The sequence below is a fragment of the Ictalurus furcatus genome, chromosome 13, assembly GCF_023375685.1.
Source record: "Ictalurus furcatus strain D&B chromosome 13, Billie_1.0, whole genome shotgun sequence".
NCBI lineage: Eukaryota > Metazoa > Chordata > Actinopteri > Siluriformes > Ictaluridae > Ictalurus > Ictalurus furcatus.
The window spans coordinates 3,344,626-3,372,235 of NC_071267.1; the positions used below are offsets into that span (position 1 = coordinate 3,344,626).

General features: G+C 41.1%; 1 protein-coding gene across 1 annotated transcript; it reads left to right on the plus strand.

Annotated features, from left to right (window-relative positions):
* Positions 1-425: 425 nt before the first annotated feature.
* On the plus strand, positions 426-27,479 carry LOC128616751 (NACHT, LRR and PYD domains-containing protein 3-like). The gene is made up of 11 exons (XM_053639545.1): positions 426-563; positions 1,687-2,025; positions 2,177-2,293; positions 2,703-2,757; positions 2,993-3,197; positions 3,486-5,253; positions 7,945-8,118; positions 16,911-17,084; positions 24,940-25,113; positions 25,373-25,549; positions 25,700-27,479. Exons 2-11 carry the CDS (start codon positions 1,973-1,975, stop codon positions 25,734-25,736), a joined length of 2,934 nt encoding a protein of 977 aa, XP_053495520.1. The 5' UTR covers positions 426-563; positions 1,687-1,972; the 3' UTR covers positions 25,737-27,479.
* Positions 27,480-27,610: the final 131 nt, after the last annotated feature.

A 27,610-nucleotide genomic window follows, 5' to 3' on the forward strand; every position in this document is an offset into this window, starting at 1 on the left:
TTTTCCTATGCAGGAAACCTAATTCTCTAAGTGTGTAGAATGTCTACAACTGACCTATTGTTCCACAATGCAGAAGACATTGACAAAATCACAGACCCATGCATGGAATTTGTAGATTAAGGTAGGATTATTAGAAGACATTTTGAACACATTAAATATTTTGACCAATGTGGATATCTGATATCTGGATATTATATTTGGTGTTTATTTTAAATTAAACACTGAAACACTGCAAAAATCTAGTCTTGCTTCACTGACTAGTCTTGCTTCACACACCCAAGCATGTCTGTATGTTTACACACACACACACACACACACACACACACACCACTGCCCCACCCCCTCTGCCAGAACCTTTGTACTGAAGTTTGAATGTACAAAGGTTGTTTTATGACTTGATACCGTGACTATTTCCTGTAAGTGAACTCTGTGCTGATACAGGGTTTGATTTAACACACTGATGTTGGAGTGAAGTACACGTGTGTCCTGCTGTAATCTGGAGAAGGAGACATGACCTCCAACATGAGTGTGTCTGGAGAACAGGACTTAAAGAAAGATGAGAGGTGAGTTACTTTTCCATTCACCAGCAATAAATACACACCGTCTCATGGGAAAAGATCTGTATCTCTAAACACTCACTAGTTTACAGAGGAACTAAACTTTGGTTTAAGGTGTTTAATAGCAGTGAATATATCACTGATCTGATCTAAGAACAGTTTAGAGAAATCATTCACTGAGAGAAGAGTAAAAAGGACTGTGTAATGTGGAGGGGAAGAGCAGTGTAGCTTTGAGTCAGTGAACTCTACAGGCTTTAAGACCCAGCTGAGTCAGTTATCTGTGATTGAGACTCCTGACATCAGTGTAATTCCTGAGGTATGAGGCGTGTCTCCTGTTTGAATAAGTGTGCAAACTGTAGCTGATTTAAAATGATGGAATTATTGGTGTTTAATGATGAACACATTGTGTAACAGTGCTGAGACAACAGAGTACAGTCAAACCTTTGATTGCGAGCATAATTCCTTCCGGAAGCGTGCTCGTAATCCAAAGCACTCGTATATCAAAGCGAATTTCCCCATAAGAAATAATGGAAATTCAGATGATTCGTTCCAAAACCCAAAAATTCATATACATAATAATGATTAACACAAAATACTATTTTATATTTTTATTATTTAAATTTAATATAAAGTAATCGAATTTATTGATTATTGTGTAGGACGACTTTCACTGTTACTAATGGAATCACTGCTGTCTGTTGGCTCGCCGGAATCTTTTTCTTTTTGTACGACATTAACAAGGAACCTATCCAGTGACACTTACTTTTGCCTCCTTTTAAGGATTTCGCGGAAATGTGACATTGCATTGTCGTTAAACAGATTCATTGCTCGCACTGCTACAGTCTTACTCGGGTGGTGCTTTTCTACAAAATTTTGCACTGTTTCCCACATTTTACACACCTCCCTAATCTCATTTGAAGTGAGGGATTTCTCCGTCTTTTTCTCCTCCCTGATCAATGGGCTGGAGTAATGGAGTGGTGTTGGGAGGAAGGAACTTGACCTTAATGAACTCAAATTCCTCTAGTATGTCGTCCTCAAGGTCTGGAGGATGAGCAGGGGCATTATCCATAACCAGCAAGACTTTGAGTGGAAAAAGGAAAAAGTTCTAAAAGGTATTTCTTCACTGCAGGACCGAAGACCTCGTTGATCCACTCAACGAACAAGATACGAAGCCTTGCTGTTGGAACTCCACATAACGTTTAACTGGCTCTTCTGCACCTTGCATTTCTTGAAGGCTTGTGAAATCACCACTTGCATTAGCACAAAACAAGAAGGTGAGATGGTCTTTCATGGGCTTGTGACCGGGAATTGCGTTCTCTTCTGCTGTAATGTAGGTCCTCTTTGGCATCTTTTTCCAAAAAAGCCCTGTGTCATCGCAGTTAAAACCTTGTTGCGGCAGGTAACACTCGTAAACCATGAGCTTCTGGAACTCGGCAACGAAAAGAAAAAAAAGAAAAGCAGCATATAGGTACTACTTGTATTGCAAGACCTCGCTCGTATATCATGTTAAAATTTATTACAAATGTTTGCTCATCTTGCAGAACACTCGCAAACCAAGTTACTCGCAATCCAAGGTTTGACTGTATTAATTATTGCTGATATTTCTGTTCTAATTACAGAATGATGGAGGGAAAGAGATCAGACTCACCAGAACCCAGCTGTGTGTCCATGAAGAGTGACTGGTCAATGGGTGTTCCACATAACTTCAGAGACGGAGCCAGTTCTCCTGATGTGAGGTCAGTACAGTGAGGTGTTTTACAGCAGTGTTCCACCTGATCAAACTCACTGGTCTCATTATGAAGCCCTTCATGAGCTTTATCAAGTGTTGAAGCAGTAAAACACTAAAGTGTGCAGTGCTGCAGCTCTCGGACTGGCAGTGAGGAAAACTGCTTTAAGAGTTCAGTTCAGCATGCAGTCCCTGAGCTGGAGGGTCTGTGGTGCTGTACAACAACATTTACACCTGGGACATTAATGACTAGATCACTATTTTATTCATAAACATGTTAGTGTCAGTGAGGAAACCCTGAAATCAGTGTATTGTGTTAAGAGGATAGTGTTAAATATCTGTCTCTGTATGTATTAGTGTGTTGTGCAGCTATGAATACATATAGTCTATATTACATCATGTGTTTTATTTGTTCCCAGACCACAAAAGAAGAAATCAAACATCAGCAGAAATCAGCTGGACTCCATATTCAAGGTGTGTGTGTCTTTTTAATGTGTGTAACTTGTGTGTAACTTGTGTGTGAGTAGGTTGCAGGCTTTTATTTAAGATAATAATGGTTCACAGGTTTATCGATGTGCAGCAGCATTATGGGTAATCAGACCAAATTTCAGTTGTAACTGTGGTAATAGTTTTTTATTAATAAAATAAAAGCATCTCTCAGTGTGTAACATTATAATATTGAGATGTGTTCCTGTGTGTTTCTAACCAGGAGCTGGAACACAAAGTCATCACTCTGATAAAGAATGAGCTGAAGAGGTTTAGGAAGCTCCTGAGTCCAGATTACCCAGCATGCACTGAGAGGGAGGTGAAGGATGAGGAGGATCTGCACAGTGTCAGAGAGGGAGCGCTGAAGATCACACTGCATGTCCTAAAGAACATGAACCACACAGATCTCGCTAACATACTGCACAACAGTAAGAGTTCTGAGTCATGGCTTTATTCCATCAGGTTCACTTTAGAGAGAGGAAATAGTTTTAGATATGAACAGCTTTAGTTTGAAGTTTGAGTTTAGTATCATGTACATCTGGTGCTTTTCTGTTCTGTTCGTGGTCCAGTTTGTGATTACTCTGTAAAGTGGTCCTGTTCCTTCAATAATATTTAGTCCATGAATCAGGAATGAACAGCAGCATTTGAAAGAATTTTACACTTTATATTGTGCTCAGTGATTTTGCATTAAAACATGTTATTACTTTGTTTATTAGAGTCTGTAGCCTCTGTGTATCAGACAGAGCTGAAATCCAGCCTGAGAGAGAAGTTTAAAAGAATTAATGAAGGAATCTCACAGCATGGAAGCTCAGCACTTCTGAATGAGATCTATACAGATCTCTACATCACAGAGGGTTGGAGTGGAGACGTCAATAATGAACATGAGGTGAGACAGATTGAGACAGCATCCAGGAGACCAGCAACACAGGAGACACCCATCAAATGTAACGAGCTCTTTAAAGACAAGTCCATCAGAAGAGTGCTGACTAAAGGAGTTGCTGGAATTGGAAAAACAGTCTCTGTGCAGAAGTTCATTCTGGACTGGGCTGAAGGAAAAGCAAATCAGGACGTCACCTTCATGTGTCCAATTCCATTTAGAGAGCTGAATCTGATGAAGCAGAGGAATCTCAGTCTGATGGAGCTTCTTCATCACTTTTTCCCAGAAATGAGAAAACTAGAATTACTAGACTCCTACACAGTGGTGTTGATCTTTGATGGTCTGGATGAGTGTCGACTTCCTCTAAATTTCCAGAAGAATGAGAGATTGTGTGATGTGACAGAGTCAGCCTCGGTGGATGTACTGCTGACAAACCTCTTCAAGGGGAATCTGCTTCCCTCTGCTCTCCTCTGGATAACCTCTCGACCAGGAGCAGCCAATAAGATCCCTCCTGAGTGTGTAGACCAGGTAACAGAGGTACGAGGGTTCAGTGATCCTCAGAAAGAGGAGTACTTCAGGAAGAGGATCAGTGATCAGAGCCTGGCCAATAAAATCATCACACGCATGAAGTCTTCAAGAAGCCTCTACATCATGTGCCACATCCCAGTCTTCTGTTGGATCTCAGCCACTGTTCTAGAGAGAATGTTGGGTGAAGCAGAGAGTGGAGAGGTCCCCAAGACTCTGACTCAAATGTTCACACACTTCCTGATTTTTCAGATCAAACACAAGGACCGAAAGTACCATCAGAAATGTGACCCTGATCCTCAGCAGACCAGAGAGAGTATCCTGGCACTGGGGAAACTGGCTTTCCAACAGCTGGAGAAAGGAAACCTGATCTTCTATGAGGAAGACCTGAGAGAGTGTGGCATTGATGTTGGAGAAGTGGCAGTGTACTCAGGAGTGTGTACCCAAATCTTCAGAGAAGAGATTGGGCTTCACCTGGGGAAGATGTTTAGCTTTGTACATCTGAGTGTTCAGGAGTTTCTGGCAGCTTTATACACATTTCTCTCCTTCATCAGCAGAAATGTAACAGAACAACAAACCACTGATCTGTCTGATCTTTTCAGAAAGTCAACCATGTCTGATTTCATCAGGAGTGCAGTGGACAAGGCCTTACAGAGTGAGTATGGACACCTGGACCTGTTCCTCCGCTTCCTTCTGGGTCTCTCACTGGAGTCCAATCAGACTCTCTTACGAGGCTTAATGCCCCAGACAGGAAGCAGTTCTCACAGCAAACAGGAAACAGTCGAGTACATCAAGGAGAAGATCAGGGAGAATCCATCTCCAGAGAAATCCATCAATCTGTTCCACTGTCTGAATGAACTGAATGATCATTCTCTAGTGCAGGAAGTACAGACTTACCTGAACAGAGAAGATTACTTTTGTCTCAGGGGAACCAGACTCTCTCCTGCTCAGTGGTCAGCTCTGGTGTTTGTGTTACTGAACTCAGATCAGGAGTTGGATGAGTTTGATTTGAGGAAATATGACCCATCAGAGGAATGTTTTCTGAAGCTGCTGCCAGTGGTCAAAGTCTCCAGAAAAGCTGTGTGAGTATTTACAGTGGCAAGAAAAAGTATGTGAACCCTTTGGTATTTCATGGTTTTCTGAATAAATTTGTCATAAAATGTGATCTGATCTTCATCTAAGTCAGGGGTATTAACAAATATAATGTGCCTAAAAGAATAACACAAAATAAATTATGATCTTTCATGTCTTTATTGAACACACTCATTCAACATTTAAAATGGCAGTGGAAAAAGTAAGTGAACCCTTAGAATGAATAACTGGTTGACCCCCCCCCCCCCCCGGCAGCAATAACCTCAACCAGGTGCTTCCTGTAGCTGTGGATCAGACCTGCACATCGTTCAGGAAGAATTTAAGCCCGTTCTTCCTGGCAGAACTGCTTTAGCTCGGTCATATTCTTTGGACGTCTCATGTGTATGGCTTTCTTCAATCATTCCATAGCATCTCTATTGGGTTGAGGTCTGAGCTCTGACTCGACCACTCCAAAAGGCGGATTTTGTTTTTCTGAAGACATTGTGTAGTGGAATTGCTCCGGTGTTTTGGGTCGTTGTCCTGTTGCATCACCCAACTTCTACACGGTTTCAGCTGACATACAGACATTCTCACATTATCCTGAAGAATTGTCTGATATACTGGGGAATTCATCTTCCCCTCACTGATTGCAAGCTGGCCAGGCCCTGATACAGCAAAGCAGGCCCAAATCATGATGTTTCCTCCACCATACTTTACGGTTGGGATGATGTTTTCATGATGATATGCCGTGCCCTTTCTACACCAGATGTAGTGCTGTGTGGTTTTTCCAAATAGTTCAATCTTAGTTTCATCAGTCCACAAAACATTTTGCCAATACCGCTGTGGAGTGTCACTGTGCTCTTTTGCAAACTTCAGGCGTGCAGCAATAATCTTTTTAGTAAGCAGTGGCTTCCTTCGTGGTGTCCTGCCGTAGATACCCTGCTTGTTCAATGTTTTACGTATTGTAGACTCATGAACAGAGATGTTAGCCAGTTCCAATGATGCCTTCAAATCTTTGCTGTCATTCAGGGTTGTTTCTTTACCTCACTGATGAGTCTTCAATGTGCTTTTGGTGTAATTTTGATTGGCACCCAATTCTTGGTAGAGTAGCAACAGTCCCAAAGTGTCTCCATTTGTAGAATGTTTGCCTAACTGTAGACTGGTGAATTTCTAAAGTCTTTGAAATCACTTTGTAACCCTTGCCAGCTTCATGTAAATCAACTATTCTTGATCGTAGATCCTCTGAAAGCTCTTTTTGGCGAGGCATGGCTCACATAAGCATGTGCTTCTTGTGCAGAGCAAACTCAAAAGTTTGAGGGGTTTTTATCAGTCAAAGTAGCTGTAGACCACACCTACAAACTCATTTTCTTAACGAGACTCCAAGTGTGCAAAAAAAAAAAAGCTTTTTTGACGTCATTAACTCAAGGGTTCACATACTTTTTCCACAAGCACTATGAGGTTTTTTTGGTTGTTCTCAATAAAGACATGAAAGATCAGAATTTTTTTGTGTTATTCTTTTAGGCACATTATATTTGTCAATACTGCTGACTTAGATGAAGATCAGATCACATTTTATGACAAATTTATTCAGAAAACCATGATATTCCAAAGGGTTACATACTTTTTCTTGCCACTGTATATTTATAAATGTATTACTGCATGGTTTGTTATTTTAATGTAACACTGAACTGCACTGTTTGGATTAATGCTTGTTAATAGTTACTCTAATCATCTTTAAACAAACCTATGGTACTGTTACAGAAGATTGTTTCACTTTTTATACTAACACGTTATGTCTGCACTGAGATCTGGGCCATATGGACAAAACCTTATATCACCATTTATTACCTTTTCTCTAAAACTGATGAAAATGATCTATACAAAATAACTGCATGTATTCATGACTGCTTTTTGATCATTTTGTGAACTAAACACCAGTGAAAGGCACTTTTTCTTTTCTCCTTTTACTTGAAAGAGACATTGAACAGAACTTCACAGTTGAGAACAAGAAAAACATAACACTGTCACCATTGGAACAATATGGATACAACATGTGACATTGTGTATTTGTGTGTGTGTTTGTGTGTGTGTGTGTGTGTGTGTGTGTGAGAGAGAGAGAGTTAAAGGTACAGGAGCAGTTTCCAAACAAAGCCACGGCACGTCCTGCTCCTTTTTGTTCAAACGGGAGATTTCTAATTTATTTTATAAATTTTTTAGTTGGAGACCTTTTAACACGTACTTTCATTAAAAAATATTTTCAAGTTTCAATTATAATAAAGCGTTTGTTCAAACAAAAAAACATCTGTTTTCAGTCCTTTAAGGATCATTGTAACTGATAATAATAATAATAATAATAATCATTGTAATTATAATTATTTAATTATAAATAATAATAATAATTATTATTATTTTCAGTTACAACAATCCTTAAAGGAATGAAAACAGAAAGGTTTTTAGTTTGAACAAATGCTTTATTATAATAAAGCATTTTTTAAAATAATAATAATAATAATAATAATAATAATAATAATAATAATAATAGTGATGATGTGGTGTCCTGTCTTCTGATTTCTATGAGAAACACACTAACACACTATGAGAAACACACTCACATTTCTGTTACATGGTAAACTTTAGCTGGATTATGGCTGTGTTTGTGTATTTGAGATCAGAGTTCTGATATTTCATCATTTCTCTTCCAGGCTGCGGGGGTGTAATCTGACAGAGGAAAGCTGTAGAGTTCTGTCCTCAGTTCTCAGCTCAAACTCCTCCAGACTGAGAGAACTGGACCTGGGTTACAATAAACTGCAGGATTCAGGAGTGAAGCTGCTCTCTGCTGGACTGCAGCATTCACACTGTACAATGGAGACACTGAGGTACACACACACACACACACACACACACACACACACACCAACAACAGTATTAATGATGATAATAATAACAATAATAATAATAATAATAATAATAATAGCTTTATTTATATAGCACATTTTATACATAAATGCAGCTCAAAGTGCTTCATAATGGAAAATAAAATAAAATGACAAATATAATAATAAAGGAGACCTATTTTAAGCCTTTTTACAAGATGTAATATAAGTCTCAGGTGTCCCCAGAATGTGTCTGTGAAGTTTCAGCACAAAATACCCCACAGATCTTATACCTTGCTGTAAATGCCCCTTTTTGGGTGGAAGCACAAACAGGCTGTTTTGGTGTGTGTCTCTTTAACTGCAAATGAGCTGCTGTGCCCCATCCCCTTTCCGGAAGAGACCAGCTCCTGCTTCCGATACTACATTAGCTGTGGAATCTGCTAACAACCTTATTCAGAAAACAGCCTGGTGTAAAATGATTCACAGAAAACCAACACAGTATTCAAAAAGACAATCACCTTACTGTAATGTGCATAATAAAGGTGTGTTTTCGGGTTAAAAATAAAAATGATGACATAACTCTGGCACTTTAGCCGCATTAGCCATGGAATCTGCTAACAAGCTCATTCCAAAAATCGATTTGCAAACATTCCCAAAATATAAAGTGCGATATTTACGTCTTCTGGATACGAAGCTGGATCACGAACAGTGGGTACTAATCCATGCTTGAGAATGTCAGGGTTACGCATGTAACCCTGTTCCCTGAGAAGGGAACGACACATTGCATTTAGCATAACAGTATGGGAACACCTTGCGCGCGTGACCGGTATCTGAAGCTTGTGTAAAATCATACCTCTACTTATAGACCTGCCATGATCTGGTGACGTGGCAATTAAGCGCGTCGCATGATATATATATATGGCACCTGTGAACCACGCCTCCAGCCTCTATTATCTGAAGCGAGGACGCAATTCACAGGCCTGCCCTGGTATGACAGTGCTATGCAACGTCTCGTTCCCTTCTCAGGGAACAGTGTCACATCCCTTTCAAAGGGAATTTGGCGTTATTTAGCATAACAGTATGGGAACGGGAATACCCACTTCGTCATACCGAGGGTACGGCCTGTTCAAAAATACCCAAGCCCGAGGGTCAATGCAAGGTATATAATCTGGCCTAGGATACAGGAAGGCCTTGGCTAATCCAGGGGTAAAGTCAAGGCACGAAGGGGCAACAGAGAGAGCTTGTAGATCTCCCACTCACTTGAGAGATGTCAGGGCCAGTAGGAGAGCTACCTTTAGAGTCAGAAACTTCTCAGAGGCTGACTCTAAGGGCTCAAATGGGGCCCCTGACAGACCTTCCAGGACCACAGGAGGTTCCAGGAAGGTATGCGCGGCCTGCAGATGGGCCTCAGCCGTCTGACACCACGCATGACCCTCGAAGTTAGAGGATGTTGCCCCACAGAGGCTCCATCAACAGGGGCATGGCTGGCCGAAACGGCGGCCTAGTAACCCTGATTGTAGAAGGAGCCCAGCCCGCTGAGAAACGTTCTTGTAAGAACTCCAGGACTGTAGCTATTGCGCAGTTCACTGGGTCTAGCTGACATTCCTCACACCACAAGACAAAAAGCTGCCACTTGAGTGCATACAATTTACTTGTGGATGGGATCCACGCTAGAGGCTCGAATGGGGCACCCGACAGACCTTCCAGGACCACAGAAAGTCCCAGGAAGGTATGCGCGGCCTGCAGATGGGCCTCAGCTGTCTGACACCATGCATGAACCTCGAAGTTAGAGGATGTTGCCCCACAGAGGCTCCCTCAACCAGGGCGTGGCTGGCCGAAACCCTGATTGTAGAAGGAGCCTATCCCACTGAGAAATGTTCTTGTAGGAGCTCCAGGACTTTAGCTATTGCGCAGTTTACTGGGTCTACAGTGGATCCCTGCGGACGGGATTCTCCCAAGGAATGCCATCTCGCAGGGATATTATCTCTCAGAACCATGTTCGAGCTGGCCAAAAAGGTGCTACTAGCAGACTGTCTTGGCGAACTCTTGCTAGAGCTTGTGGGAGCAGAGCGATGGGGGGAGCAGCATACAAATGTGACCTCAGCCACATGTGTGGACTCCACCCCAAAAGTCTCCCAAGATCCAGCTTTATCTTGCTCAGTGTTAATAGGATTGATACTACGCATGTTGGGGATAGAAACGCCCTCATTGTAGTAGAATCCTATAACCCCTAGAAAAGTTGTCCACTGCACCGGGGAAAGCATACTTTTCTGAGATTCAACCTGAGCCCCAAGCCCTTCATGTGGGCGAGAACAACATCTCGATGTTGAACCGCCAGCGCCCTGGATTGTGCTAGAATTAACCAGTCGTCCAGGTAGTTTGGTACACAGATGCCCTGGAGTCCCAATGGAGCCAGAGTGACATCCATGCACTTTGTGAAGGTGCAAGGGGATAAAGCTAGCAATATTCCTATGTGGAAATATGCACCTTTTAGATCTACCGCCACAAACCAGTTCTCAAACTGAATCTGTGGCACGATAAGTTTGAGTGTCAGCCTCTGAACCGTACTCCTTGGACATACAGGTTCAGAGGCTGACGCTCAAACTTATCGTGCCACAGATTCAGTGATGGCGCAGATCTAAAATTGGCCGATTACTCCCACTTTTTTGCGGAACAGGAAATAATGGCTGTAAACCTCCCTCCCTTCGGGAACGGGGTACATGTTCTATGGCCCCATTGTCCAAAAGGGAGCTTACATCCTGCGCTAATGTCGGGCTCTGGTCTGTGCTGACTGCTGTGGTGAGCACACCTGTGAACGGGGGGGGTCGAGCTATAACTGGACCCGGTAACCCTTTCTACAGTAGACAGAACCCATGGAGACACATTTGGCAGTAGTTTGCACACTGCCCGATGGTCTTTTAGTGACATTAACTATTCCACATTATATTGGAGGGAAGCATCAGATTTTCGTTGCCCTGTGACAGCTCGCTGACCAGAGAACACTGAAAACTTGGGGACCGCCTTGGCTAGGGGAGGCCCTGCAGTAGCACTGGGGGCTACCTGCCCTAACAACCTCATGTCCCCAGATACATCCCTCCACGGCCCCTCAGGACCGCTCTTCTTTGCCGGCTTGGCCTTTATGACCATTCTCAGATCAGGCCTAATAGCAGACCGCGACTGTGGCCGCCAGGTTCCCCTGGCTGTCTGCGGGGGTTGGCGGGCTGCCATACTCGCCTTCTGGGTTTCCCTCACAATAGTGCTGGCCCAGGCTCCACTCATGGATGCTCGGGTGAGCTCGAGACAACAGGGAAAGAAATGGCTTTTTTTGAATGCCGCAATATGTCGAGCTCACTCAGCAGGTCTGCTTTGTAGGCCTGCAACCCTGTAACTGTCTGCAGTGACCCACAAGCAAGACTACTACTGCATAGGCTTGCCCACCAATGCCATGGTCTTTTTGGCCTTACATGGCTTGGATGCAAGCCGATCCCCGTAATTACCTGCCGTCGTTGGAGAGAGGTAGCTAGCAAGCGCCTTCTCCACCTTGAGCATAGCTAAATAGCCATGCCGTTCATTCCCACAATGGCTGAATAATCCAACATCGTGGGGTTATGAATATGGCTTATGCGTGGTTTTCCCCCAGAAGCCTGAGATTTTGTCATAAACTTCTGGAAGATAGGGGAGTTTCTGCAGTGTGAGGGATTTACTTTCACTGGGTAATCACTTCAAGCAGCTCTTTATATGCTGCTCTCAGTTTTTAACACATCCTTCTAACTCCTCGGAGTCAGAGAGGAATTATTACCTTTTGGCTTTCCATAGCGGAAGGAGGAGTCGCGACGCGAGCTCCAAAATCCAGCGGGGAGCCGAACCCGGAAGACAGAGTAAGAGATAGAGCAGCGCTCGTCTCTGGCTCCTCTTCTGGATCTATAAGAGATCCCCCGAACCTGAGACGCAGCGGCCGGCCCAGATCCGCAAGGCTCTGAAACCCAACTCGCTTCGGCTTCTGTTTTTTTCGAGAAGAGCGCGAGTCACAAGCTGAGCTGCTTAATGTAGCCGTTACCATGCGCAGCCTCTCGAGGCTGCCATCGCATACTACACCGCTAACACTTCACCCAAAAAGTGTGCACTTTTCCCTGTGATGAAACGGGAGCAAGCCATAACACACTTCTTGAACTCTTTCTCACTCATTACTTACCTCTCTTTTCCTCTAAAAAAGGGATTGAAAAGTTCAGAGATTTTGAGAAAATATCGAGTAGAAATGAAGCGTTTTTGCCACACAAACAACAGACATGCAGTCTCACTGAAGATAATAAGGCTGGTGGTGTGGTTCACAGGTGCCATATATATATATCATGCGACACGCTTAATTGCCACGTCACCTGATCATGGCAGGCCTATAAGTAGAGGCATGATTTTACACAAGCTTCAGATACCAGTCACGTGCGCAAGGCGTTCCTACTTTTATGCTAAATGCAACGTCGAAGTTCCCTTTGAAAGGGAATCAAGTTTTTATCAAATCCTGCTTTGTATTGACCCTCGTTCACAAAGCAGTCTGGTGTTAAATGATTTTAGGTATTTTTGGGGGCACAATTCTTTCAAAAATAAAACTTCACTGTGTCTTCAGTGTCTCTGATGCCGGGAGTATATGAAAACTCTCATGTTCATTCTTACAGCCAACAACAGAACACTTACAAAGCTTCCGAAGCTGAGACGTTCTTCTCATCACTGTAGCTGCTCCAGCACAGAGAACATGGCCAATTATGTGCAGCTCACTCAGGGGAGGAGCTATGCAAATAGGGCAGAGTCCCTGGGCGGGGCTTGTTCCAACATGATGTCACGTTAGGGCGAAAATAAAATCGGCTCATTTTGAGACTCATGATTTCATGATTTAATGGGAATATAAAAAAAGGAGTGGGTGGATTTTTACCATCGTATGGTGGTTGTGTACACATTCTGCCGACACACATTTATGTTCAAACACCATTTAAAAGTGAATTTAGCATATTTCGCGCAATTTCCCGGGCCCCCACTGTGGGAGGACTAAGCTGCATTACGCAGGCAGCAGAGCCACCCGAATTACTGGGGCTTCCCTCGGCTGGGGGACTACACTACGCTATACAGGCAGCAGAGCCACATGAATTACTACGCCTTCCCGCTGATGGGGGACTACACTGTGCAACGCAAGCAGCAGGAGATCTCAGCTCCGGAGCCCCAGCCCGAGGTCAATGTGGCAACCTCGGATCCTCTGCCTGAGGTCAATATGGCAACCTCAGAGCTCCAGCTGGAGACCTGCGTGGAGGTCTTGGCTGCTGAGGAGGGCGCCCTGCTGTCCTGTCCAGTTGACAAAGCTGTCCCACTGCCCTGTCCTGCTGAGGAGGCCACCCTGCTGTCCGGTCCAGTGGAGAAAGCTGTCCCACTGCTCTGTCCTGCTGAGGAGGCCGCCCTGCTGTCCGGTCCAACTAAGGAAGCTGTCCCGATGTCCTATCCCGCCGAAGAAGCAGTCGCGCTGTCCTGTCCCGCTGAGGAAGCTGGCCTGCTGTCCTGTCACACAGAGGATGTCTCCCTGAGCTCCAGCCCCGCAGAGGATGTCGCCCAGCATTCCAGCTCTGCTGAGGACGTCACCCTGAGCTTCAGCCCCGCGGTGGACGTCGCCCAGTGCCCCAGCCCCACAGGGGGCGGTGCCCCGCCTCTCTGCTGCCCAGCGGAGGCCGCCCTGTTTCCTGATGCAGCAAAGGACAGGTTACACAGGGGACCGGTATCACCATTCGAGGGGGGTGTTCTTTGGCGCTCCTGGATGAGCGCCTTTGGAGGGGGGTTCTGACACGATCTTGCTGGCAGATGGCGCTGTGGTGACGTTGTGCACGGACAGCTGGAGAGTGCGCATGTGCTTGAAGTGTGCGTGGACGATAGAGACTTTGTATACAATGGACGTGCGTGTTTGTTTCTGTTTTGTCTCTGCCTTGTTTAGTTATTGGTGGATATTCGAGGGTGCGCCTCGATTGTTTCCAGCTGCTTCAGTTAAAGTTTGATTACGTGAGTTAATTAAAGCCTCATGTTGCTGCGCACTTTGCGCAGTATTATATATGGTGATGTGTAATGGTGCGACGTGATATGTTTACCTGCCATGCTCTAGTTTCTTGTTTCATGCAGACATACATACACTCATTTTAAAGTATAAGTTGGCAGTATAAATGCTAAATGCAACATTAAAATAATATGTACTATTATATTCTATTCAACTCATTTAGCCATATTTTTATTCTATTACAATATTACAACACGTCTACAGGGGGTTTTTCCTTATCATGTAGGACATCAACAGATTAAAATTAAAATTAATCAATTTGGTTATTTGTGTGCATTCATAAATATCACGTTAGCTGAGCTGACTGAGTTCATTGATGTATTTATTTTAAATTTATTTACAAATGATATATATATATATAAAATGTATGTATAAAATATTAGGGCTGCCACTAGCGATTATCTAAGTTTATATTTGTAACACTCAGTTTGTCGATTTTATTTTAAATAAGTTAAAAAATGGCACTGACGGTTTGCCCCCATACGATTAATTGATTAATCGAAGAAAAAAAATCAATAATAATTAAAATAATAAAAACAATAATCAACCAACTAATCGATTGTGAAAATAATCGTTAGTTGCAGTCCTAGATTTAAACTGCGAGTGGTTTCAGTTTAATATGTTGTAGGCTCATTTATTGAGTCTGGTTGCATTGAGCCTGTAACAGGATATAATAATATTGGGCTTGTTTTTGAAGCTGCAGTTGCTTATTTGTCTCGTGAGTGTCATATATCACGAGAGCATCGTTCCTCCCTTGGGCCTCGCGGAGAACCTCGCTCCTCTCCCTGGCCTCGTGGAGAACCTCGCTCCCCTCTATGGCCTTGCAGAAATCTTTGAGCTTCCCTCGGGCCTCTCAGAGAACATCGCTCCCCTCTCCGGGGGGTTCTGTCATATATAAGGAAACTCATGACTCCAGTTCCCATCAGCCACTGCACTGCACTACATGTCACATGACCACTTGCACCTGATTCACGTTTGGTAATGAGCACACTTGTGTGTGTGTATATATATATATATATAGCCATTGTCTGCACTGTTTCTCTGCCTTTCGTTTGTCTTAGACTACCGTGTTCCATGTTTTTTGTTTCATGCCATAGTGTTTTGCCAAGTTGTCTTTGTGTCTTTGTGTTGTTGTTTGTTTATTTAATAAATGTTAATAATCTGCGAATGCTTCCGAACCCATCTTTGAGACGTGACAGTGAGACTTGGCAACACTGAGGTATTCGTGTGTTGTATATTTGCTCCAGTACTCGACAGTGGAGGTGGAGGTGGATACGGTTTTCTTGAAGTAGAGGAGACTTGCTCTCTCTCATAGCTAGCAGAAAATAAGTGCAGTTTACCACTCTGACCATAGCAGAACAAACAAACAGCTGATTCAAGTTAGCTCGCTACCTATTTAGCTACTGAAATGTCTGACCTGTTTAACAGGAAAAAAAAACATCTCTGCATCAGTCTTCAATCCCTTCAGATCTCTGAGTTTTTGCCACCTCTCAAAAGCCATGCCCATATTTATTCTCGTTTTAGCATGGGCTCTGTCACTTTCCCTTTTTGACTGCAGACTCTTCACAGTTCAAGGTTTCTTGGCTTTGACAACAGTTGGTTCCCCAGTTCTCAACGTAACCATGCCAAAATTAATTTCAAGGAGGTGACTTCACCGGCTACCTCCTACCTCCCCACCTCATTTAGAGAGAGAGGTCGACCTAACAAGGTTAGTTAGCACAAAGAGAGACCAGTCAGAATGCACGCTGTGTCACTCTTACCACATCTTCCACTTGCTTTCTCGGTTTACTGTCGTGGAAATTTAGACAAACACCAGTAGACTCGTCCTCTCAGATGAAGTAGTTTTATTACAGAGAGATGAATACAGGAAGAAGAATGGGCACACTCGTCCAGTGTTGATACTATTTCCCCAAGCTCCAACTCAGTCCAGAACTCCTCCATAAGTGCCTGATGAATGTGAAAGTAGAGGACAGTGAGGTGTTGGTGGAGAAACACTGGCTTGAGGGTCAGAATAAAGAGCAGATAAAGCAGCTATGCACATACATAAAGAGCTAGCTCTTGTGCCGAGTGGCCACGCCCATTTAACTCTGATCCAACACCTCATCAACCTTTTCTCTCAACATCCTGTAAATGTTCCATAACATTACATTTTAATTTGCACATTAAAGAGTTCTTGTGTAAATGCTCCTACACACTGTTTATGAAGAAATTAATTCGTATCCAGTTTGATAAATGAGGCCCAGTGTTTTATATGAGTAAAACATTAAAGTGTGTATTTTATATGGTGTGGATTAGCATTGTTTCTGCTGTTGAGCTTTGTTTTTCTGTGTGTGTGTGTGTGTGTGTGTGTTTTATGTGGTTTGTATGTGTGTGGAAGTTAGATTGAGCTCCAAAGAACAATGAACTCCAACAGTTTTAGCATCTCTGTGAAACTCAGTGTTAATGTGTTAATGCTGAAATATCTACATCACTTCTCACATCAGAACAAAGTACATTTATTTCTACAGCATGTAGATCAGTGTACATTACACACACATTTACTTTAATAACATGCCAGTACTAGTTTATTGTTTATACACAGGCTGTTCATTTTATATTTTTATCCTGACATTAGAACCTTGTGTTCAGGTAAACACTTTATTTCCCACCTGATGGAAACACCTAATTTCACAATCAGATAAATAAATCTAACACTTCATCATTTCTCTTCCAGGCTGCAGGGTTGTAATCTGACCGAGGAAAGCTGTAGAGTTCTGTCCTCAGTTCTCAGCTCAAACTCCTCCAAACTGACAGAACTGGACCTGAGTCACAATAACCTGCAGGATTCAGGAGTGAAGCTGCTCTCTGCTGGCCTGGAGAATCCACACTATACACTGGAGACACTGAGGTACACATGCACAACACACACACACACACACACACACACACACACACACACCAAGAACAGTAATAATAATAATAATAATAATAATAACAATAAGTTTATATAGCACATTTCATACATAAAATGCAGCTCAAAGTGTTTCACAATGGAAAATAAAATAAAACGACAAATATAATATTAAAGGAGACCTATTTTAAGCCTTTTTACAAGATGTAATATAAGTCTCAGGTGTCCCCAGAATGTGTCTGTGAAGTTTCAGCACAAAATACCCCACAGATCTTATACCCTGCTGTAAATGCCCCTTTTTGGGTGGAAGCACAAACAGGCTGTTTTGGTGTGTGTCTCTTTAAATGCAAATGAGCTGCTGCGCCCTGCCCCCCTTTCCAGGAGAGACCAGCTCCTGCTTCCGATACTACATTAGCTGTGGAATCTGCTAACAACCTTATTCATAAAGCAGCCTGATGTAAAATGATTCACAGAAAACCAACACAGTTTTCAAAAAGACAATCACCTTACTGTATTGTGCATAATAAAGGCGTGTTTTCGGGTTAAAAATAAAAATGACCATGTAACTCTGGCACTTTAGCTGCATAAGCCATGGAATCTGCTAACAAGCTCATTCGGAAAAACGATTTGCAAACATTCCCAAAATATAAAGTGTGATATTTCCGTCTTCTGGATATGAAGCTGGATCAGGAACAGTGGGTACTGATCCATGCTTGAGAATCAAGTTTTTATCAAATCCTGCTTTGTATTGACCCTCGTTCACAAAGCAGTCTGGTGTGAAATGATTTTAGGTATTTTTGGGGCACATTTCCTTCAAAAATAAAACTTCACTGCGTCTTCAGTGTCTCTGATGCTGGGAGTACATGAAGACTCGTGTTCATTCTTACAGCCAACAACAGAACACTTACAAAGCTTATGCAGCTGAGACGTTCTTCTCATCACTGTAGCTGCTCCAGCGCGGAGAACATGGCTGATTGTGTGCAGCTCACTCAGGGGAGGGGCTATCCTAATAGGGCAGAGTCCCTGGGTGGGGCTTGTTCCAACGTGACGTCACGTTAGGGCGAAAATAAAAAACGGCTCATTTTGAGACTCTGTTTATGATTTATTGGGAATATACAAAAGAAGTAGGTGGATTTTTACCATCGTAGGGTGGTTGTGTACACATTCTGCTGACACACATTTATGTTCAAACACCATTTAAAAGTGAATTTTGCATAATATGTCCCCTTTAAAACAAAAATATTGCAACACAACATTAAAGATAAAAATACAATATTAAAACCTAAAAACTCCTTAAGAAATAAATAAGTAATCAAACAGAAAATAAAATTTAAATTAGATCATAATGAGATTTAAAAAATGAGTTTTAAGCCTAAAATGAAGAGGTCTAATTGAAAGCCAAGGTAAATAAATGTGTTGAAGCTGCTTTTTAAATATATTTAGTAGTGTTGGGTTCGAGTCCACCTTTGTCGAATCCGAATGGAGACCAAGTCCATAAACAATCAAGTCTGAGTCCAAGTCTGAGTCTAAAAGGGGCCGAGTTGGACTTAAATCCAAGTCTTTAATGGCCAAGTCCGAGTGGATTCTGGCCGAGTCCAGAAAGTAATTACATTGAAAAAAGATTTGAAATTGCAATTGTAAACTGAACACTGAGCTGTTAAATTAGTATTTTAAACTTCACAAACCAGTGGCAACATAACTGTAACAAAAAATACCACAATTACATCTTCAATTCAATTCAATTTCAGTTCAATTTTATTTGTATAGCGCTTTTTACAATAGACATTGTCTCAAAGCAGCTTTACAGAAATATCAACACGGTATACAGATATTAAAGGTGCGAATTTATCCCAGGTGAGCAAGCCACTGAGTGGCGACGGTGGCAAGTAAAAACTCCCAAGGATGTTTTAAGAGGAATAAACCTTGAGAGGAACCAGACTCAGAAGGTAACCCATCCTCATCTGGGTAACAACAGATATTGTGAAAAAGTTCATTATTGACTTATATGAAGTCTGTATGGCCTTAGAAGCAGCCGTAGTCCCAGCAGTCTGGAATTGGAGTAGATTAGAGCTCCATCCAGAGGCAGGACATCCAAAACGGATCAGACAGGTCCGGAGATCAGAAAGGATCAGGATCTCTAGTATCTCCATAAAATCGTGTGTGGCTCGACAGAAGGAGAGTGGGAGAGAAAAGATTATTAGGACTGGGAATTAGTATAACAGAAAGTCTAGTCAGGGTAGGCTTGAGTAAACAAATACGTTTTAAGCCTAGACTTAAACACTGAGACTGTGTCTGAGTCCCGAACACTAATAGGAAGACTGTTTCATAACTGTGGGGCTCTATAAGAGAAAGCTCTTCCCCCTGCTGTAGCCTTCACTATTCGAGGTACCGTCAAATAGCCTGCATCTTTTGATCTAAGTAGGCGTGGCGGATCACAGAAAACCAAAAGGTCACTTAGATACTGTGGTCCGAGACCGTTTAGTGCTTTATAGGTTAATAAAAGTATTTTATAATCAATGCGAGATTTCACTGGGAGCCAATGCAGTGTTGATAAGATTGGGGTGATGTGGTCATATCTTCTGGTTCTAGTTAGGACTCTAGCAGCTGCATTCTGGACTAACTGGAGTTTGTTTATGCACCTACTGGAACATCCATACAGTAAGGCATTACAGTAATCTAGTCTAGAGTTGATGAATGCACGTACTAGTATTTCTGCATCATGTAGTGATAATATATTTCTTATCGTAGAAATATTTCTGAGATGAAAAAAGGCTATCCTAGTAATATAATCTACATGAGCATTAAATTATAGGCTGGAGTCAATAATCACTCCAAGGTCTTTTACTGCTGCACATGATGAAAAAGAAAGTCCATCCAGAGTAAACATGTGATCAGAAAGCTTACTTCTAGCTACACATGGTCCTAATAAAAGTATTTCTGTTTTATCAGAATTAAGTAAAAGGAAGTTAGTTAACATCCAACGTATAATTTTCTTTACACAATCCTCAACTTTACTAAGCTGCTGTCTGTCCTCTGGCTTCGCTGAAACATACAACTGTGTATGAACAGCATAACAGTGGAATCTAATTCCATGCTTACGAATCATTTGACCTAGAGGTAGCATATATAAAGTAAAAAGCAGTGGGCCTAAAACAGAACACTGTGGAACTGCAAAGGTAACCTCGGTATACGTGGAGAAGTCTCCATTTACATCTGCGAACTGATAACGATCAGTCACATAAGACCTGAGCCAGGAGAGGACTGTTCCCTTAATGCCAACAACATTTTCTAATCTATCAAGGAGAATAGTATGATCTATATATACATCTTGCCATTGCATTTTAATATTTTTATTTCATGTCATCAGCACCTCAACTAGTTTCCTATCAAAAAAGGGTTTCAATAAAAAAAATGGATATAGAGGTATTTGCAGAACTTTTATTAGATTACAATTGTATGAAAATACAAATGAAGCTGTTTTGTTATTGTGTCACACTATATTGTGTCTTCCAGTTCGAGTTACATTTCAGTGATTTGATGCCTCTCCCCCACAGTTATATAGTCTGAGAGAGAGAGAGATAGAGAGAGAGAGAGAGAGAGAGAGAGAGAGAGAGAAAGAAAGAGACTACAAAGTAGAGTTACATTTAGCAGCATGTCATAACAACAAGCTTCATGCTTTATTATTGCTTGTAATCTGTCTATGAATCACAACAAACTCATTTCTGAACACAGCAACTTTTTTTCATTTTAATTTCTAAAATAATAATAATAATAAAAATAATTTTAAAAAAAACAGCAGGGTTTATGAGATTTACTACATTAAGAAGTACATTTCACATTTTATGTGAAATTTAAGACTGGAATTTCCAAATGTTAATATTTAGGGGTGGGCGATATGACTACACGATATGTTTCACAATAACGATATTTTTTCGCATGTAGGTCTATCAGTAGTATTCAAGTAAGAAATATTACAGAAATTGAATAAAACAATTAAATGTAAAATAAAATTTACTTCACTGTATGACATATACAGTGATTCTTATTAGATTTACTGAAGTTATTCAGTCAAATGAGTGAGTGAGTGATTTTCTCTTTGTGCTTTGTTGTTTGATGAACATTAATGACACAGACAGCAGCAGGTTTATTAGACTGCTGTCACTTTAAAACCTAATGTACAGACCTAATATACTGTATTGACACACCTCCAATTTTTCCCCAACTATTTACATTCACTTAAATCATAACCGACTCAGTTCAGTACTTGCATGATGAGGCGGCTGTCTGTGCGCGCGTTTCAGGTGTGGCAGGGAGACATCGATTAATTTCTTATCTTAATTTTATGCTGACATCCCACCGTGCAAAAACTCATTTCAGAAGGGTAGCGCCACCACCCCTTCAGTCCCATCTCACCCTGGGCAGGATGCTTAAAATAATATGTACTATTATATTCTGTTCAATTCATTTAGCCGTATTTTTATCCTATTACAACTTCTACAACTTCCCTGCAAGTCTACAGGGGGTTTGGCCTCATCATGTAAAACATCAACAGATTAGCTCCTTAGCAGCTAGCTAGCAAGTTTAAATAACGTTAGCTATGCTAATGAACAAATCACACCTGTTAAACTCATCTCAATATGTCTTTTACAATCATCTAACCTACCATGGGTAATCAAAGAGTCGCTGTTGAAAACTGTTGTTATTTTTGACCCCTATGAAGCAGGGGTACACTTTAGCGTAGTCTGGGGTGAAGTGTGTCTTTTCTTCTTTTTTTTTTTGGACTCTGCTATGACGCTACAGTGATACTGAACTGATTAATGAACTGAAGAGAGAGAGAGAGAGAGAGCGGTCGACTTTAATGCCTGCCCACAGAGAAAACTGATACGTCTAGCTAGCAGAAAGAGAGACCAATCAGGAAATGTTCTGTCACTTTCTCGCTCTTGTTACTCACTCTCTATGCCTGCTGGTCTCTCGATCGCTATAAAAAAAAATCAATTTCCGGGATATTGTATATAATATGTGGCCGTCAGGGAGTATACGGGAGACTCCCGGAACTTCCGGGAGAGGTGGATGTCTGTTTATGTTGTTTATCTTTTCATGTTACACATGATGCAGCCTCAGCTGTACTCAGAAAAACTACCGAGTCCAAAATGTCCGAGTCCGTGTCAAGTTTGAGTACAAATTTACTTGTGTGTGACAAGTCCGAATTCTCTTCATAATTTGACTCGAGTACCCCAACTCCAATATAATTCACCCTCCCACAATTACTGCAGGTTATAACACAAAAACAAGCATAACATACTCATATACACTAATAGTAGTTACGGTTCTAATGTATTCTCCTTTTCCATCTTTCCAGTCATTATTCTGCTGGCAGGTGATCAGAGATGAGTGGATAGTGTCTGTCCTCCCTATGAACTTTGTTGACATTTATAATTTTTTATTAAATAAATTCTGTTTTTGTGTTTTAATTAGAGCTGCAACAACTCGATAATCGATAATAATCAGTTATGAAAATCATTGTCAACAAATCTCATTATAGATTAGTTGGTCTGTGCGTGGTACATTTACTCATTAAGTTACTTCTTTTCCGAAAACACACTTCGGAGAGTAAATACTAAAGTTGTGTCTCAAATGACGTACTATACACTTCCGCTATGCGGACCCCTAGTGGTCAGTAGTGTAATTGCAGGGGGTCGGTAGGAAAGTTGAAAAAATGTTTAAATAATATTATATAATTTTTTGTTCAATGTATCAAAATATATTCAAACAAGATGTTTTTAAAATGAATCAATTTGGTTATTCGTGTGCATTCACAAAGATCATGTTAGCTGAGCTGACTGGGTTCATTGATGGATTTGTTTTAAATTTATTTACAAATGAAATGATAATTTGCAAAGCCCTGTGAGTGGTAGACAAGTTCAAGTGTCGCAGTGATGGATAAAATAAACAAAACATAATTCAGAGAGTCAAATTAAATTTCACACCAACAATAATATGTAATTGAACCTGGTATTTGAATCAATCCCTGGGGAATGACAGGTTCTACCAATCAACCAGGGATTGCTAGGACTGTAGAATTCAGTGCTTTTTGTGAATCCATAAAAGTTAATGCATAAATACTTAATTAATATATATATATATATATATATATATATATATATATATATATATATATATATATATATATATATATATTTATATATATATATAACTTGCCAATTATTTGGCAAGTTATTAAAATAACTTGCCAATTATTTTTCTGATTAATCGGATGGGGGGCAAACTTTCAGGTTAGTAAAAAGCTAATGTTTTTCATTTGAGACGATATTACGTTTCTAAAGTACATACACTAGACCAGTGGTTCTCAATCTTTTGTGAGGTTTGGACCTCTAGCATATTTCGAACAATCCACAAGGCCCCCTTCACTCCACAACAATTATAGGCTATATATTAAGTAGTCATTTCTATATGTATATATTACTATATTTTATTAATATTTAACATTAATAATAAATAAATTTAATTTAAATGAATAATTGTTATGAAAAAAGACTTGGAGAGGAAGTAAGCACAGGAGTAAAGTCTTTATTTACACTCTAAAGTGACTAATACAGGAAAGGGGAAAACGGGGTCAAAACAGAAACAAGATTTGAGGCATGCAACACTAAACTTAGAACAAGACGATGAAACAATACAGCGTAGCACAATAATCCATCCACCTGTTTTACACCTGTACTCATCTAGCATTTAGCTATGGCATGAAACAAGAAACTATACATGAAAACCATTTAACTAATGCTATGGCACGAAGCCAGAACAAATCATGGAACTGCTACCGTTTAGCACATTTATACAGATACACATTAACTAGAACTGAGGCGTGATACACGAAATCAAAGCAGGGCATAGAAACATTACCGCGTAGCACGTTACACATCTCACTTCATTACTTCTAATACTTGTTTAACTATGGCATGCAACTATCGTTTAACTATGACATGAAACTCTCGTTTAACTATGACATGAAACTAGGAACAAGTAAGTAGACAAGAAATAGAAACTTGACCGCGTGGCACCATTACACCTATCGGTCTCTATTAGTCTCTAATACCGCGCGACGTGCGCAGCAACGCGAGGGGTTTAAATAATTAGTCACAATTACCTTAACTGCTGACAGCTGGTAACACTTGAAAACACACCCTCGCACCTCTGCCAATAACTGAACAGGGAGGGGACAAAACAGAAACCAAAACAAGTGCACATGTCCGTTGTAAACAAAGTCCTATGGTCCATGCGCACTTTGAGCAGGTGCACGCACGCTCTCCAGCTGTCCGTTCATGTCGTCGCCACAGCGCCATCGGCTGGCGATATTGTGACAATAATATATATTCTGATGTGTGTCTGCGGGTATTGGGTTCTTTTCAGTCTTATATATTTGGACAAACAGTTGTGTTCAGTTTTAGTTTTTATTTGTACCACTCATTTTGTGGATTTCATTAAAAAAATTTTAAAATGGCACTGAAAGTTTGAAAAACAATGAACTCCAACAGTTTTAGTGTCTCTGTGAAACTCAGCTTTGTGTTAATGCTGAAACATCTACATCACTTCTCACATCAGAACAAAGTACATTTATTTCTACAGCGTGTAGATCAGTGTACATTACACACACATTTACTTTAATAACATGCCAATACTAGTTTATTGTTTACACACAGGCTGTTCATTTTATATTTTTATCCTGACATTAGAACCTTGTGTTCAGGTAAACCCTTTTTATTTCTCACCTGATGGAAACCCCTCATCTCACAATCAGATAAATAAATCTAACACTTCATCATTTCTCTTCCAGTCTGTGGGAGTGCAATCTGACAGAGGAAAGCTGTAGAGTTCTGTCCTCAGTTCTCAGCTCAAACTCCTCCAGACTGAGAGAACTGGGCCTGGGTTACAATAACCTGCAGGATTCAGGAGTGAAGCTGCTCTCTGCTGGACTGGAGAATCCATACTGTACACTGGAGACACTGAGGTACACGTGCACAACACACACACACACACACACACACACACACACACACACACACACACACACACAGAGCAGAGTTTTAATAGACACAGCTACATCCAGTTACCATCTGTGGTGATTGTAATTGTAGTGATGTGATATATTGTCATTGTTGTGTGTGTGAGATGGAGAGTAAATGTTCTGTATATAAAGATTTTGTGTAGTTGATGTTTTCAGAGCTAAAACTGAGTGTGTTAAGTGTGAGAAGGTTTTTGTTTTACAGCATGTATAAATGCAGTATTACAGATGAAGGTTGTGCTGCTCTGGCTTCAGCTCTGAGGTCAAACTCCTCATCACACCTGAGAGAACTGGATCTGAATGATAATAATCCAGGAGAATCAGGAGTGAAGCTGCTCTCTGATCTACTGAAGGATCCACACTGTAAACTGGAGACATTATAGTGAGTTACTGACTTACTGTCTCTTTATTTTACTCTACTCTATCATACTGAATAATGTGTGTGTGTGTGTGTGTGTGTGTGTGTGTGTGTGTGTGTGTTGGTGTTTATGCTGATGTTGTGTGTTTACACTGATGCTCTTGTGTCTTTCAGCATTAAGAATAATAAACTCACCAGGACTGGCGTATGACAGGAGTCTCAAGTCAAACCTCTTCTCCAGAATAAAGCAGTTTTGGTGAAGAGTTAGAACCCGTCCCACATTTCCAGCAGTTTGGGAGCTGAATCATTAAACTTAAAGGGACAGAATAGATACAAAGTCAAGAACAGGCAGAAGGTCATACACAGGAGAAATCAACACACGTAATGAAATGTCTGCTGTAACACCAAAAGTATTTGACCTCCATTTATACCAGTTTCCGAAGGCACTTGGAGACTGTGGTCATTCACCGTAGGACCAATCGTCCTGACTCAGTAGCAATACTACCCCCTGGCACTTTAGTGTATTGTAAGAGTCATTTTCATGGTTGCCTTAAGATTCAGGATGTCTGGTGCTCTACTGTGTTTGAGTTTGTGACCTACATTGATGAAGTGGGAACTCTGTATAAGATCAGACCACATGGAGAAGATGGCCCCATTAAAAATATCCATTGCTCAGAACTTGTTCTGTCTATTGCTCAGAACTTAAGCCTGTTCTTAACTGGCAACAATATGCCAGGTAAACCAATGGGTCAGGTCTACTGGCCCTTTCCAGCCCCAGGAGTGAGTAGAGCCAGAAGGACCAAGAATTGGAGATTATTCGCAAGTGGCCATAGTCCACATGAGAATGGATGTAAGGAACTCTGAGGGTCAAGTCCATGTTGATTCTAGTTCTCAGCCCTCAGTGCTTCAGTCTAGTCCAACAGGGGTACAAAATGATTACTCTCTTATGAGTATAGGTTCTTCTTTAGCGTCTCAACCCCAGGTGACCACACAAGAGCAAGAGTTGAATTTAGAAACTTCTCTAGATCTTCATATAGCTCAGTCACTTGATCAGTCTGGAATGGGTTTAGTTTCTAGGCCATCCTTTAGGCGTTCTTCTCATGGGACTCTCAGTGTTCACCGGGATGGTGACCATTAAAAGTAGGGGTGAATTTGGCAAAGTTGGTTGGAGGTACTCTTGTGCATGCTCACTAGAGGGTGCACTGATTCTTTATACACATCACTTCCTGTCTATAAAACCATTTCCAGTGCTTGAATCCTTTGCTACACTGTGATTGTTGGTTGCTGGAAGAACAAGTTCTGTTGACGGCAAATGTGTGTTATAAATGTGCCAGTGTCATTTATACCTACCTGGACAGGCTATTATTTCGGGGGCTTGGTAGTGTGTGATCATATTTTGTCTGCATCGCATTGATTGTGTGTGTGTGTGAAGATGAAAAAAACAAACAAACAATACCATCAAACCCATATGTGCTTGTTGAATATCCCATTATAGATTTAGTCCCCCTTTGCTGTTATAATAACCTCCACTCTTCTAGGTAATCTTTCCACTTTATTTTGGAGCATGGCCTTTGGGATTTGTGCATTTGAGCATGCATTTCACCTCTTGAAGAAGAGACTAAAGGGGGAAACCCCTCAAAATAAACAACAACTGAAAGAAGCTGTGGTAAAAGCCTGGAAAAGCATCACAAAAGAAAAGTGCAAGAATTTGGTGATGTCAGTGGATCGCCGCTTGATTATTTATTGCAAGGAAGGGATATGCAACCAAATAGCGCTATTTACTTTGATTTCCTTGAAGACTATCTGTTCCAATATTTTTGCTCACCTCAAAATGTTCTAAGTTGTTTCACACATCTAGATGTATATATCAGGAAATTAAAGCTTCAATTTTGATCTATTGTCTCATCTTCATCTTTTGAACTCAAACCCAAATGTCTTCAGTGTATAGCAAAAACAAAAGAATTAAAATACTTTTGAAGAGGACTGCATGTATGGTGCTGGCCCAAATTTAGCCTATTACCCAAAAACACTTAAAATTCAACATAGAAGCAAATACTCATATCTATCTCCGAACCCAGTTGGATC

Bases quoted from the DNA above. Each gene is read 5' to 3' on its own strand.
- LOC128616751 (XM_053639545.1), top strand. From the start codon at position 1,973: ATGAGCTTCTGGAACTCGGCAACGAAAAGAAAAAAAAGAAAAGCAGCA. The intron at 2,294-2,702 runs GTCAGTACAGTG...ATTTGTTCCCAG, and splicing joins GCCAGTTCTCCTGATGTGAG to ACCACAAAAGAAGAAATCAA. The intron at 17,085-24,939 runs GTACACATGCAC...TTTCTCTTCCAG, and splicing joins TATACACTGGAGACACTGAG to TCTGTGGGAGTGCAATCTGA.